General features: G+C 43.5%; 1 protein-coding gene across 1 annotated transcript; it reads left to right on the forward strand.

The window, feature by feature from the left end:
- The first annotated feature begins 1,252 nt into the window (after nt 1-1,252).
- On the forward strand, nt 1,253-15,172 carry LOC131267377 (ran-binding protein 9). Its single transcript, XM_058270243.1, has 10 exons — nt 1,253-1,347; nt 1,555-2,504; nt 11,098-11,453; nt 11,541-11,838; nt 11,923-12,077; nt 12,148-12,281; nt 12,366-12,601; nt 12,709-12,875; nt 14,157-14,268; nt 14,341-15,172. Exons 2-10 carry the CDS (start codon nt 2,198-2,200, stop codon nt 14,484-14,486), a joined length of 1,911 nt encoding a protein of 636 aa, XP_058126226.1. The 5' UTR covers nt 1,253-1,347; nt 1,555-2,197; the 3' UTR covers nt 14,487-15,172.
- The last annotated feature ends 631 nt before the right edge of the window (nt 15,173-15,803 follow it).

Consider the following 15,803-nt stretch of genomic DNA (forward strand, 5'->3'; position numbering starts at 1 on the left):
AAGGATATTGAAACAACGATTTGATGCGTATATACTTGTTGGTTTAAAACTCTCAGACTTGCTTGTGTTCCATGCCAAAGTCGGTACATAAAGACCAGGTCTTTTTATGAACAAGGTTACTAAAGTGGAAGAGTTTTATTGAATCGCAAGTGGCAGTAGTGGTGGGAAAATCAAATCCCTGTAGGGATTCCATCCGGATTTCCGATCTTATTATTTCTATTATTTGTTGAATTTATTGAATGATATACGTTTTAAAATAAGAATTTAGACAATTTTCATCTCAGTAAATTGAAACAACGCGATACTTGCCTAAGTCTCTTCTTGACAAAAATGACAAATCTAACTGATTTACTAGATTTTGTTGAGAGGGAGTGATGCCAATAAAGGTAGAGCGAGCGAGAGAGAACGCGTAATCAAAGGTATTTCCGCTTATTTCAAAGTGTTGTTTACCTTTTAAATGGGCCTGGTGGATGAAAAAACTTACAGGTACCGTCGATTATTCGGAATAACCTCAAATGTTCACAAGACATTGACGGAAAGGCGATTGGTCGTCATATCACCTAGGAGCTGCTGATCCTATCGTAGAGGTAGCGCTAAGAGCTGTTTTCCTCATAGGTTCATGATTGAATTACCTACCACTAGAAAAACTGGAAAAGATATTAAAAATGTAGTAAAATACTTACAATAAAGTTGGGTGTTTTTAATGGACCATTCATGAGAGGGCCTTTTGTCGAAATCGGTTAAGGAACTAAAAAGTTATTGGAAAATTGGCAGTTTTTATCCTAAATTGCAAGTCAGCAGTCTTTATCTTTTTACCGTAAAGTGCCATCTCTGTCCCACACTTGGTGTCGAGCCAGTCATTTTGTAAAAAATAGGTTCCAGGAATTTTTCTAGAGCCTAACTTGCAAATCGCGCACAAAACTCAATCTATGTCCATTGGACATTCTACCCAGCGTTCGATTTAAGTAAACTTAAATCAATTACATTGTCTCTAGATCGACTAGCTATGTGACTATGTATTTCGACTCAAATCATTGTGAGTAGATTCAAAAAGTTTAGGATCAAGTCAGAATCGAATCAAATCGAGTCCCAAACCAATCAAATCTGATTCGAATCTTAATCGAATCAAATCTTTGGAATCTGTCAGATGGGATTCAAATCTTTAGAATCCGTCAAGGGATCGAATCTTCGAATCTTCCCAATCCTGATTCTGCCAACGGCAGTCAGTTGTTACATTGGTTTTCGTCGTTGCGCATCTTCGCAGCGTTTGCTGCCAGTCGCCATCCTCCGGATTTCACAGGAAGAAAAGAAAACATTCATTAATTTAGCTGTATCATCGATAACAAAGTAAGCATTGAAAAACTCCCCCGTGCGTGAACTTACCATTTTTGTGGGGGAAATCTTCAGTGTACTGGAATAAGTACACTGCTGATTCGAATGATAATTGGTCACATTCGCTGGTCGTGTTTCTTTTGCCTCCTGCGTTTCGTAATGGCGTACAGTACAATCCACAGACCATTGCAGTCGACCAACAACTGACCGTCGTTATTTTAGTTTCAGTCGTACGAGTGAGAGCTTTTCTCGCACGGTGTGCCGTCGTGTTCCATGCGAACGTGGAAACCACGCACATCGGTTACGGCGACTCCATCACCGACATTTCTGCCGATCTACCCCGTGTGTCCATCGAAATCGAAGCGTTGAAGGAAGGCAGTGGCCATTGGCGAACCAGTTGGAAAATTATTGAGGAAAACCGTTGCGGACGACGATCACCCTTACTGCCGTGCTCGAGTGTGTGTGTGTGCGCGCGTGTGCTTGTGGGTGCTATTCGAACGACGTGTTTGTGAGCTGGTCGAGTTGTACGTGTGCCTACATTGGTGAAGCGAAGAAATCGCATATTTGGAGGACACACTACAATGAACAAAGTGCAAATACTACGACGAGGTTGAACATATCGGGACACGAAACACACACCAGCGACTAAACCAAGTGCCAGAGAGCAATAGAACCAAGGCGAGCAAAGTGTGCGTGGCGTTTTAGTGTGCTTGTGTGTGCTTCCGTGTGCGCACGAATGTGTACGTCCAAGTAGTGAGAAGTGCAGTGCAGAGCTCGCAATTGTGTATCGGAGGAGACCCCGTTAGACCACGGTGGTGTTTCCCGTACACTCGGTCGGGCCCGTTTCATTTCTGTCCTTCCACAAATGGCTGACAATGCTCCTGCCGCTGCTGCAAGTAGTGTGAAGTGTAGTGATGGTGGTCGGCCTTTCGACAGCTCGCTGAAGTCCTTACGAAAAATGTTCAACCCAAACAACGTCCAGAGTGGTTGCCCCGCTGGGGGAGCTGCCGGAGGATCGAACGCCACGGCCACGGCCGGACCAGTCGACCGTCTCAAGATCCTGTATCCGAACGTCAACGAAGCGGTCGATCCGCTGCCCCGCTCCTGGAGCCTGCAGGACAAGTGCAGCACCATCGGATTAACGCAAAACAATCTACGTGTTCACTACAAAGGTTTTTATCGCCCGTTTGACCGTTTTTCTACTTCTTTAGTCGAGTCGGGGAGGGGACACCCCGAGAAGGAGGTTTATTTTATTCCTTCTGCATCGGTCGCTCCTCTCTGGCGATGTCTTGCTTCATTCCATCCTTTATACAGTTTTGGTATCTAAATTTAGTACGACCGTGCTTACTTATTTTGCTCTTGTACAGCCATCTTGCGTCTTTCGCTTTCCGTGCTGCTCGCCGAGCCACGAGCCAGCCAGCACACCAATTTACTCTCTCTCCCCCGCACCAAACGGCGTACACGGCATTTTCCCTTTTGTTTCCTTTGCATGGTTGGTGCATATTTTCTTTGAGAATAACAAAAAAATCGAACACACCAACTTGTCTGCCTTGTCCCTTGAGGCGATGTTGGTCGAACGATTTCCTCGGTTTTCGCTCGGTGCTCGCCAACTTGATGAACTTTACCAGCATTAACAGTATGACATCTCGATTATGCGAATGCTGGCTTACTACGCAGCATTGATTTTCTGAGGCAAACATTTCCCCCAAACAAGATAATTGAAGTAAAGTGATAGAAAATTTTGGACAAGACCTTTAATGCATTCGAATGTAAAACAACTGTTTGAAGCAAAAACAGGGTGTTGTAAAAATGGGCATTATTTTCATCAAAAGATTAATATCGTGCACATGAACGAAGGAAGAAATAACGTATCTAATAAGCGCCATGATGTCCAATTCGGTCGTTCATCGATGGAACTGACTTTCTGTTTTCTGTTTTCTTGCGTTCTCATCTTCGTTTGTGTGCTTGCTATCTACGGCCAGTAGTGTGTGTGCATTGTGTCGTGCTGCACTTCGGTTGTGTGCGTTCGATTGCGCAAATAGTCAGCGCACACAAGCAAACAGTCTGAATTTCGCGTTGGGACTTTATGATACGTCGTAGTTGGAAGACGAGAGGAGAAGGTGGTTCAAGCACGACAGAACAAAGAAGTGCAGGAAGAAACAGAAATCAGCAGGTTTTGACGTTTACGACACGGGCGACTGGTAATGTTGATCGTCCGACGAATTGTCATGGTTCATGTTGGCAACAATTTCGCCCAAGAGATTTCGTTCAATTTCTTTTTTACTTTTGCTAAACCGTCGAACCGTCGGTTGGTGAACCGATTGAGCCACCATTTTTAATTTTTCCATTTGTGGGTAATAATGGCCGGATGGTAAAATTTGCCAATGAAAATAATTTTTAACCACTCTCCATTGTTTGCTTTGTCCTTTACGTATTCCTTATTTTCAGACACGTTGTGTAAAGCTGTTAATTGGGATCGTTCTATGAGATGTGTCACGAGAAAGTGTGTGTTTTTGTGTGTTTGTGAATTTTCTCTCCAACGAAAAAGAATCTTTTTCCATTGTTAATGGATAAAGTTTTTATTTTATCATTTTTGTAAAAAAATTAAATCACTTTGTTCGAGGAAGTGTTTCCAAAAATGGCCGATTAAAGTTCCTCGGGTAGATGACAGGCAGTGGTGTATTGAGTAAAACCTCGAAAAGCTTTGAGCGAAATGTAGAGTACGTTCGAGCAGTAAACCTGTTTCGGAAGCTTTTTTTTCTTTGTCATGTTTTGATGGCGATGTAGCAAAAGCGAACTCTGCAGCAAATAATGTACACAACAGCCCTTTTCCCTTCGCAACGGTGATGCCGAGATGTGCGCACTCTGTTTTTCATACGAATCGAACTAGTTCAAGCTTGTGCGTGTGTGTGTGGGTGCGAGTTTCGACGCGCGATCAAAACAATGAATCGAAATGACAGCAGTTGATGCACACGAACACATCGTCAGCTGTCTTGTCAGCGACCGCCACGCACACACAAACACACATACACACACACACACACACGCAGCATCGTTCGCGCAAAAGCATAAAAAACGCGAGCATAGATCGGAAACGCACAACAAGCAGAAGCAGCAGCAGCAGCAGTAGCAATTGAACGAACGACAGACAACAAGGAAACGGGCAGGCACAACAAAGAAGACGACCACGATGATGGCGACGACGACGACGACGACGACGTCGTAGAGAAGTTGCTCGCTGAAACTCGACCACGATATCGCGAGCACGGGCAATGATGATATGATATAGGTGGTGTTTGTTGGATGCAAACGGGGTGGGCCCCCTTGGTTGGGATGAATAACATTTGAGGTGCGTTTTTCTCGGTCCTCGGTCGGAACGCATTTAGCAGAACTGCGTGAAAATGACTTTACACCACCCCTCTAGGCGCACTTCCTCCCTCCTTTCTTCGCTGTTACAGTGCTTTTCCTTTCAATATTTTATTGTGTTTCGTGTTGCTTTCGATGTGCGATTTGCGATCGAGAAAGATAAGAAAGCGAAACAAGCTGCTATACTTCATCAGCAGCTTGATGGACCCTTGACCCGGAAGCAGGTGGAAAAAAGGGGGTCGTATACACGGGACGAGGTGTGTTTTAAAGATTTATTCGACTAATTCGACTTTGTCACACTTATTTTACAACACTTGGACTCCGTCGAAAGAAGAGAACGAGAATTGAGGAGCGTGGAGAAAGAGACAAAGAGAAAGGAAACGAGACTTTTACACTGTGTGTGTGTGTGTGTGTGTTGTGTTTGTTGTGCGTGCGCTTGTAAGTGCGCATTGGTTTATGCACATCATTTACATTATGATAAACAAAGCGGAAGAGTACAATTTAATCGTCATGGCTTTTAATGCTCTCCCACTGGTGTGCTGTGGGTTTTATTTTTCCTTAAATCTATTTTGCACAGTAAACGCATTTAATTTAATTGTATGTCATTGATTCTAACATCTCCACCACGGGAGCAGAAGAAGGAGTGCTGAAGGGCTGGTGCGATGAAGGGAATCATCTGCACAACAAAGCCACACTCCCTTGTATTTAGCGCCATCGGAGTGTTAAATAGACAAGCATAAATCCGCTGCATTTTCTACCACTACCGGACTACACAAGGGCAGCCTTCAACGCAATTGCACATTTTAATTACGCGTCATTGCGCGACCAATGTTTGCACGATTTGGCACATTAGCCTATTTAAATGCAAAATGTACGGCCATTCCTTTTTCAGTCGACCTGCAGAATCATTTCAGCGGGAGCTAGCTCACCGTTTACTTTTAATTAATTTGCCTGGTAATTGTTGTGTTCGTGGCTCAATTAGCTCGATGGTTCTTCTTTCAGAATTTGTACATCTTGTATCAAAATTCCATTGGACATGCATTACTGGTGTCATTTTATGCATGTTTTAAACTGATTAAATCCGGCAAATAATGAGTCCTCTTTTGGGCAACTTATTGATGTTTACATATGCACATATTTTTATTAACATCAATTCATGCAATTCTTACTTTGAAGTAGTTAGAATTTTAAACCTTTAAAGATGCCACAAATATGCTTTAAAACTGGGGCACTAACTAACAAATAATGTTGTTTTAAAATCGAAGAAAATGTGAATGGAAATGAACTTGCCAATTTAAACTTTTTCCCCTACAAACGTATTAACGTACTTATCTTCTTCTTGACGTAAACGATCTTGTTAGTCATGCCTGTCCCCGTTAAGGGCTTACGAGACTTTTTACGTGGATAGTCAGTCCTCTCGTGCAGGGGAGGGTCCGGTCTCGGTTGGGATTAACGTACGTATATGATTTATAAAAAAAATAGAATGTAATCTTATTTATTGTGAATGCGAAATCAATATTTATTCCTAAATTTGTACCTGGGTACAAACCAATTATCTTTGATTTAAATAGTGAGTAAGCGAAGTGATAGAAGTGATTATAAAATGTCCACAAAATTGGTTCCCAAAGCTCATATTATGTGTCCAACACATTTTGAAGCATCTTACAAAGCTTCGACCATCGTTTAGGGCGGGTGTAACAGAAATGTGTCTTACTATTATTTTTATTTCCCAATGTTCCGTGGTTGAAATTCTATTCCAACCCACCCAATACACGCAGAACTGTCCTTGGTATTATGATAGAGTCGCCTCCGAACGGAGGAGGAGACGAGTATTGAGGGAGAGGGAAGGGAAAACTCACCCAACCAGCTGATGTGAAGTGGAAACTTATGGACCAGGGGGTGGAACACAACGCGGATTGATGACGACCCCAAGACTCTAGCCGTCAACTATCTCGTACTCTCGCACGTGAAACCTTATTAACGCTCACTGCTAGCCTCCCGCCCCGTTGGCACACTCCATACCTACCTGGCCGTGGCTCGTGGTAACAGGGCAGCGAAAAAAGGGAGTCTGGCCTTTGTTTACTCTCGCCGTAGTTCAGTAATCAAACACGCTGTGATCTGTGGCCAGCACAACACGGCGCTGAAGGTTCCCATCCCGAGTTGTGTGGATCGGCCATGGTTCTGTGGTTCAAATTGAAGGAAATACGAGAGCCCTCAGTTTGTTGGTGGGAAGGAAATCAGGGAGAGAGAAAGAGAGAGCAATGGTACCGATTGGGGGGTTAACGATGGCGATCAGATGATGTTGCTTTCAGTGAAGTATCCGACAGTGTCAGGTCCATCAGCATCATTGCATGTTAAATGTCATATTATGATGTGTCTATTGAGAACCTCGCGCTCGTTCGGGTATTAAGTGACCTGGCTGGGTTTGTCTTATCACCAAACAAGTACGAAAAATAAGTTCGTTACCCTGATTTTTTAGCGACAAAATAACGAACTCGAAACAGGAAAGCGAGAGAGAGAAAGAGGAGCGCTGGGGTGAGGGAAAAAATAGCACCACTTTCGATTACAGTCCGCAATCGCGGAGCTTGCCCTATCAGGACATGGTCGATGTTTGGCAAGTGCACAACATCGACATCTCCCAATCAGAGGGGAAAACAGAACAGAAGGAACAGATACCGCAGAGATGCTCCTCCGAGGCCGATCGTTTCTGGGTTGTTTGTTGACGCGGTGTTTTTTTTGTTTTAATTTGTTTTTGACTCACTTTCTTCTTCCCTCTGATCCCAACGGGAGGACTGGTGAAAGTTGTTTCGGGGACAAGATTTTTATGTTTCCTTATGGTACCCAGATTATTTGTTTATTTGGTTTTTGTACGTGCTTTGATAGGACCTAGCGTTTGTTTTTACTTGTTATTCGTTCCAAGTTTGTTTCAATTTTCGGTCATTATATAATCATTGTCTTGTTTGGAAAAGCATACGTCTATGTTTTAAAACTAGTTCTTTCCTTCCATTCCCAATTCCGAGTTATTGAGCATATCAATCATTTACAATCGAAAGGTTTATTTTTTATCATCCAGCTTTTTTCGAAAAAGGAAAATATGTTTTAAAGAAAATCACGAGACACCTGCTATTTGCATGGCATTAAAATGGAAAAAGGCAATTTTTAATTGTCGTTGTCAGCTGCTTTTGACCCACTGGTTTTTGAAATGTTTACTCTAGTGATTAATTTAATCTTTTCATAAGTGCATTTGCGAATTTCAATTCACAACATGTGAAATTCGTTGTATATAAAGCCCCCAAAACACTATTTACTCTCCAATGACGCTTACTCGTGAAAATCAACAAACGTCGCATTCTAATATTACTGAGGACTTCCAAAAATCTACAAGGAAACCTTCGTTCATATCATATGGTCTAATGAAAAGCATTTTTTTGCTTTGTTGTTGGTAAGCCTAGAGAGTTGGTCCTATTAACTGCTGCTATACTGGATTTTGATAATTTTGTTTTAAAGGCAACCAGCATAAGGATGAAAGTGAGTCATGGAGAGTTTCAAAGAAGAATCAACATAATATGAATGTTTAACATTAACACTTACATGATCAATTTATTGCTTTTGTCATAAAACATAAATGATCTTGGTAATCTGTCGTCTGCCCTGGCTGGAAATGTAGGAAATAGATTATTGTTCCAAAGAGGAATAAACACATCTACGGAAAGATATTCACTCGATTGATTTCTCTCGCTCGTCGTTGTAGGTCTCACCACAAACCGACAGGTTTCCTCTCAAAGGCCAAGCAGAGGACGGCTCTCGGGAACCTAATCCCACACATAAACCAAACACTACTCAACCTGCTGTGCCTTTCCGCGTACGTAAGCGGCCATGGCTGAACATTATGACTGCCTTGAACAACGTGCGTTTGCCAACGATTGCCTGATGGAACTCCACTATGCTCCGATCGAGACCCGACTATGCTCGTGAACGACGGTGGGACGAGCCGCAGCTCTCCGCGTGTTATTTTCCTCTTTTGCTAACGAAAACGACAAAATGTGTTACCGTAACATAGAAACATCGAACATTTGAAAGCCTGTCTGCCTGCCAGCATTATTACTACCACCAAAGGAGAGGGAAATAAACGAACCGAACAAACGAATCAACCGTCGCCGTCGTCGTCGTCAGGGCCGACTGCTTTGGGGCGCAGCCGAAAAGTGGGTCAGCAGCACCGTTTAGCAACGATTTTCCATGACTTTGAAACAGAAACGCACTAGAGGAGGAGGAGGAGGTCTGCGTCGTCCGCGATCGAGGTTGATCGAGGAGAGTCGTCTTGGTTTGTTGGAGGCGGCGTGCATATGGTCAAGTTATTGCACAGCCAGGCCGAAAGTGCAAGCAAAGCACACTGAAGTGTCCTCCCCCTCCAATTGAGTCAGGTTGCTTCACCTCCTACACGACGAGAGACCCCACGGGGAGGACACGAGGACAAAGTGCCACGGAGCGAACTCTCGACACTCGACGCATTTAATGGAAGTCTCTAGCAAAGTGGTGCCAAGTTACCAAAGAGAAGCGCCACAACAGGGTCATGATGGGGGGGACAGTACACCGTCGTGACTCACCTTGGCGATATGACGAACCGCCTTGCATGCTTTATTCCGGCGGATAATCGATTTGGGAAAAAGGCATTACAAATCAACGAGAATCCACCTAGGAAGGAAGGGTTATTTTACTCACTGAAGCACTGATGGTTTCGATTGAAATCTGTTCCATTTCCGCTAGTGGCCTCTTTCCTCCCCCCGCCGTTCACCCGAATGCATCGAAGACTGCGTTTTTGTTGATGTGATGCAAGTCGCGTGAGTTTCTGTATGGATTGCGAGAGCGAGCATTGCTTTATTATAGGCCTGCCTTCCTTTCCCCCGGGTATGTTGTAGTCGCAATTTGAAAGCCGTACTCGAAATTATTAACTCTTACTTTCGATGAACAGCATAACTCCACCATGGCGCACCGTCGTTTATGCGAAAAAGAGTCAGCTCCTCCTGGCCGTTGGGGTTCGCATGTTATGCTGGCCTAGGCTTGGGGCTCTAACTTGTTTTTATTTTACACTTTTGTCACCCACAAACCGGTTTGAAGGGTGGAGCAGGGTGGCGTTTATCCGACAGAAGATATTTTTCACTGGGAAATTAATCGCATTTGGTGGTTGATTTGTAATAAGATCTAGTGCAAGGGAAAGCTCCGGTATTTTTCTATTAGTTTGGAGATTTAAAACACCGCTAAGCTGCTAGTGTACATTTTAATGTTTATTTTAATTTTAATACAAGTAAAAAACGAAAGGAAAAACTAGTCTAGTCTCCTCGTGTTTATAACTATTGAAGTCAGGTTATTTTAATAATGTTGTCTGGTTGAACAATCACAAGTGTTTCGAAATTACCATCATTGGATGAATTATAGTGTACGAGTAGTTATTTGACCATTGCTTATCTTCCCTAACCATTTCTTTAAGGTGCTAAATGATGTAAAAACAAATATTTTGTGTAATAAAATTATTAGTTTAATACTAGGTTTACGGGACCCATCATTATGACGGATCTCAAACTGTGACGGAAATCTTTGTATTATTGTTATCATCTCCGTGATATGTCCAAACAAAACTGTCAGCATGTAATGTATTGCTACGTAAGGATTTCTGTTGTGCAATTCGGACTAGGTGTGACTAAAATAATTATTCTTTGAGTAAATAAGATTTTTTATCATCCACCCATTAATTTGGAATCAGAAATGTCCGTAAACCTAGTATTAAATTGAACTTAATCGAAACCGAAAATAATCCTTTCATGCTTAAAGGCGCCTAAAAAATGTTTCTACCTTTTACCGCGAGTGTTGAAATATTTAGTTTATATTATTTAGTTATCCATATTTATGAAACTTATACTTGTTTTGTTCTCAAAGTATGGAGTACATGCTTGAGAGGAGAGAAAGATGCCAAGATGTCTGCATGCTACAGAATGCATTTTTGTTTAAAAATTCTGTAAAAAAATCTGTAAACACTTTTCAATTGTTGAATCTGTTGTACCAACCTTCCGTTGTTCCATCCATAAATGGTCTTTCAAATACGGAATGTGAAATTAAACTACAGTTGTTGTTTTGGATGGGTTCTTGAAACATTCTGATAAATAAAAAAAAATCTATATAAAGACCACTTGCTCGTTCCTGTTAGTAATACTCTTATCTCTTCTGAAATTGAATTGTTTACACGTAGGTCCCTTCAGGTTAATAGTTTTTGTGCAAAATAATTTGTTTCTGTCAAAGAATACTATCTACCAGTTAAAGTATCGAAAAAAGGATGGAATGGAATGGTCTCCATAAACCATGTCAAATCAAACATGTGGCTAATGAAATATTCTCTCGTTTCGGCAGGAATTGGAAAATCACACACGGATGCGGCGTCGGTGCGTACGGCCTTCCCGATCCCAGCCGCCTGCGGGCTCTACTACTTCGAGGTGAAGATCATCTCGAAGGGCCGCGACGGCTACATGGGCATCGGGCTGACGCACACCAACTTCAAGATGAACCGCCTGCCGGGCTGGGACAAGCAGTCGTACGGCTACCACGGCGACGACGGCAACTCCTTCTGCTCGTCCGGCAACGGGCAACCGTACGGGCCCACCTTTACCACTGGTGATATTATCGGTTGTGGCGTGAATCTGGTCGACAATACCTGTTTCTACACCAAGAACGGCCACCATCTCGGTATCGCCTTCAGAGATCTGCCGGTAAGAGGAAGTCGAAAGCGGTGCTGTGAAATTGACGGCAGATTGATGAACAACGTACCTTCTTGTTCTCCCCTTCCCAACCCCCAGCCCCGGTTATACCCGACGGTTGGGCTGCAGACCCCGGGCGAGGTGGTCGACGCAAACTTCGGCCAGGAGCCGTTCAAGTTCGACATCGAAGACATGCTGAAGGAGCTGCGGGCCGGCACGCGGGCCACGATCTACAACTTCCCCCTGCCGGACGACCAGGGCGACTGGACGGTGATTCTGCACAAAATGGTTTCCTCCTACCTGGTCCACCACGGGTACAGCTCGACGGCGGAAACGTTCGCCCGCACGACGGGCCAAGCTTTACAGGAAGACATGACATCGATTAAAAATCGACAAAGTAATATACACGATTGCGCCAATGCGCTTTGCGAAGCGAGTGAGTGTGGTGGACCAATTGGATTAATTTATTCTTTTTTCGCAGAAATCATCAAACTAGTGCTTTCCGGCCGCATGGGACAAGCGATCGAACAAACCATTCGCCTCTATCCGGGACTGCTCGAGTCGAACCAAAATCTACTGTTTATGCTAAAGTGCCGGCAGTTCATCGAGATGGTGAATGGATCTGACTTTGACCTAGTAAGTCAAGTGTTGTGGTGTTGTCCATGTCCGTAGGTTCATTTTCACATGACCATTGTTTCATCTTCAGGGTACACCTTCGTCACGTACGAGCCCAGTGCAAACATCGGTGATACAATCGACAAAAAGCTATCAAAACGGTAACACCATTCTGCCGGAAGCCGCCGGTGACAATCAGGGATACTTAAAAAATAACGTCCTCAGGTAGGCCGTCAACACCACACATACACCCTCCCTCGGGGCAAGTAGATACTGAATGCGCTGGTTCATTTCATTCGTCCTTTGCAGTAACAACACCCCGAACAATAATGGCAACTGCATCGAAGACGACTACTCGAACGACGTGGAGATGGAAAATGGTCATAGCAATAGCGGCCCGACGAACGGGTACAAGAATGGTGGACCGCCGGCGGTCAATCGAACGACGAATCCGCACGAGTCCGTCGAGGAGGTGGAGGACGAGGAGGAAGAGGAGGAGGATGACGACGAGGATGGGCACGATGCGGGCAGGGATGAGGATATGGGTAAGCGGCGGAAAACGTTGCCTGTGATCAGCTTGACTGACACGGTCCCATTAACCAACTAACGGTTGAATTTTTCCCTGTCCCGTATTATATGTGTATACATGAAGACGTCGATTCGTCGTTATCGCCAAACTGCAAGTCGGCGAATGCGGCCGCCGCCACGACCAAGTCGGGCGTCGAGAGGATGCTGGAGTTCGGGCGGGAGCTGTTTCAGATGAGCCAGCGTCTAGAGAAGGAGCATGGTGTTAATGAAACTAATCAAAAAATGTTGGAGGTAAGTATTTTCCCTTCGGGTAGTTGACCAATTATCAAAATTTTATCGAATGTCGCTCTGATTTACACAAAAAAAAACATTACAGGCAAAGTTTTGTAGTATTTCAATCAATAGTGAACAAGTTAAAAGTTTGGCACTTGACCAAAAATAGCAAATTAACTGGTCATAAAATCTAAAATTGGTATTTTTCTTAAAGATTGAATGATTTTTATCATTTCGTTAATTTTTCTGATATGATCGTTGATTTTTTTAGCTACTAAAAGTGTAGCCAGAAATGTCTACAAGTAAATGTCGTTTAAACAAGTAACAGGAAAATGGTGTAACGGTGATAGTATTATATTTTTAAGTCGCTATTTGCCTGTTGCAATCAGATCATTATGAAATTGTTTAGTGTTTTTCATCTAAAGAAATCATTTCCCTTAGATTTTGAGCAAGATCAGTAAAAAGTGAGGTGTCGATGCAAAGCTATGTTTTCTGCACCTCCATTGTTCTGACAGGTTATTCAAAGAGTAGTAGACAAGGGTGCAGGTAAAAGTAGGGGAAAATCACTTACCGGTCGAAAACATACTTTTACGAGGATTGTTGTGATTCGCGCTCGTTTTCTAATGCGCAAAAGCGATCATAGCCTACCTTATCCTTTACCTTTCAACTGGTCGTCTCTACTACAAACATCCATGCGACAACTTTCATTCTGGTAGATCCTAGAAAGTGATGAATTTTCTAATTACCCGTTTGTGTTGCCATTTGGAGGTTTGGCGATTCAACATCAATTACTTTACAGTAGGCTAGCAATGTTAATGTTCTACATACACTGCCGCGGTTGCTAGGTGAGATGTAAAACGCTGTAATAAGTGGCGGCCACTATTCCTTTTGAAACACTAGTAACCTTGAAATAATGCCTGCTTTGATATTTTGTTTAAAACAACTTCGGTGTTTTCCGTCAAGAAAGTTAGGGTGCTTGGATACCTTTTTGTCATTGATTTCTTGCCTTAAGTAGGTTTGTTTGAAATAAAGTACCCCACAAGTAACTTTATCGAAATCTTAAGTACTCATTGTGGCTGGAATAGAAGTCATGTATCCGCTGAGATAACAAACATTAGATACTGTACGGATACTTTTTTGTCTTATATATCTGAATAATAGTTAGGGATAGTTTTAATAAATGGGTTTGGTTTGATATTTTATTTAAACCAAAATGTTAAAGATGCTTTTTATGGTGGCCAAAACTACAGGCAGCAAAATGGACAAATGTTAATGCTCGATTCATCATCTTCCCCGCAGGATGCATTTAGTTTATTAGCCTACTCGAATCCATGGGCCAGTCCGCTCGGCTGGCAGTTGTGTCCGTCACGCCGTGAGGCCGTCTGTGCTGCTCTAAACTCTGCCATATTACGTAAGTATCGTTCCGAGCAAGTGTCGTGCATCAACATCCACACACGACTAAAAGATCTCCCATCCCCTCCAGAATCAATGAACTACTCATGGCGGCCACCGCTGGAGGTGTGTATAGCGCATGCCTGCGAGCTGCTCCGTCTGATGTCGAGCTCGTCGCTCGGTGCGTGCGCGTTCGTTAGCGTCGAGGACATCCTTGCTCAGCATCAGCAGCATTGACTACGTCTGGTGCTTCAGTTAGCGCCTTACTTCAACCTCTAAGTGATCCTCCCCACTCCCTCTACTCCTGCCCTCTCACGTCAACTTCTTGTGTTCTTGGTGCCGTGCAAAAGCAAAATCATACGGACGGACGGGACGGTTCATCTATCCTACCATCCCATCTGACTAGTTGTTTAGTATGCCGAATAGGAACCGATTGAGCGGAGCTGTAGAACGTAGATCTCGGCCAGAAGGAGCCGAATGATGGGCAGAAGACCAAAACCAAAACGTTGTTGCCGTGAACAAGAGACCCGGGAGACTTGGACGTCGTAGGGCCGCGCGATATTATTCATCAGCGACAGTTTTGCTCTAAAATTCGCCAACGATCCATCAAGCATACACACACATACACACACACCTTCCCCTTTGTTTGTGAGGTGGTGGTTTGTGCCGGGATGTAAGTAAGTAAACGCCCCAAAAACCCCGAAGCCCCATGGAACCAAGAGTTCGTTTTTCTGTTACGTACCGCGGACCGCCAGATTCGCTAAATAAAACAAAAGCGGTCAAGCGGTTTCCCGATCTTTTTTAAATTACTATTTATAGTTGTTAGTTGAACTAGTTTTTAGCCCTTTCGAGTAGTAAGCCACACGCAAGAGAGTAAACAAACGCCGGCGGCGGCGCCCATTTGTTGTTGGATCGCTTTTTGAATGTGTTTGCTATCCCAATATCCCGGAGGTGTCGATGGTGGAGGCTTACGGTCTCTAGATACTCCCCTGCTTCCTCCAAATCCTCGGGGACGGGGAAATGGCGCGATGATTTGGAGGGTTTTCCCACGGAAACACACGAACGCAACGTCATTATCAACGCCATCACCACCACCGTCACCATTATCATCTTCTATCAGAAACTTCTTTTCCGAAGGCGCATACAATGGAAACAGCAGGTTCTCGCTTAAGAATCCACGGTCAAGAGCAACAACGATCACTCGTGGGAGGTAGTGGTGGGGTGGGGGTGTAAACGTAAAATGTCTAGTGAGTGAACACGAGTGAGTGATAATAAAAGCGGAGCGAATGTAAGGAAACGCAAAAGGACGAGCGGAGCGGAACATATATAAAATAAATGGTAAATAGAATGTAACATAAGAACACCCAACAGGCGTACTAATATTAGCGTAAACAAAAGGAACGGAACAATAGAACAAAAAAGGATAAACCGGAAAAACAACAACCGAACCACTGCGAGAGGGAGGTGAAATGAGGGGAGAAGAGAAAAAGTGATAAGATTTGCATGAATAAGGATCCACATAAAAGGATATAAGAGATGGACTTGAGTTAGAAA

The sequence above is a fragment of the Anopheles coustani genome, chromosome 2 (genome assembly GCF_943734705.1).
Source record: "Anopheles coustani chromosome 2, idAnoCousDA_361_x.2, whole genome shotgun sequence".
Classification (NCBI taxonomy): Eukaryota; Metazoa; Arthropoda; class Insecta; order Diptera; family Culicidae; genus Anopheles; species Anopheles coustani.

Bases quoted from the DNA above. Each gene is read 5' to 3' on its own strand.
- LOC131267377 (XM_058270243.1), top strand. From the start codon at position 2,198: ATGGCTGACAATGCTCCTGCCGCTGCTGCAAGTAGTGTGAAGTGTAGT. The intron at 12,078-12,147 runs GTAAGTCAAGTG...TTTCATCTTCAG, and splicing joins ATGGATCTGACTTTGACCTA to GGTACACCTTCGTCACGTAC. The intron at 12,876-14,156 runs GTAAGTATTTTC...TCTTCCCCGCAG, and splicing joins CTAATCAAAAAATGTTGGAG to GATGCATTTAGTTTATTAGC.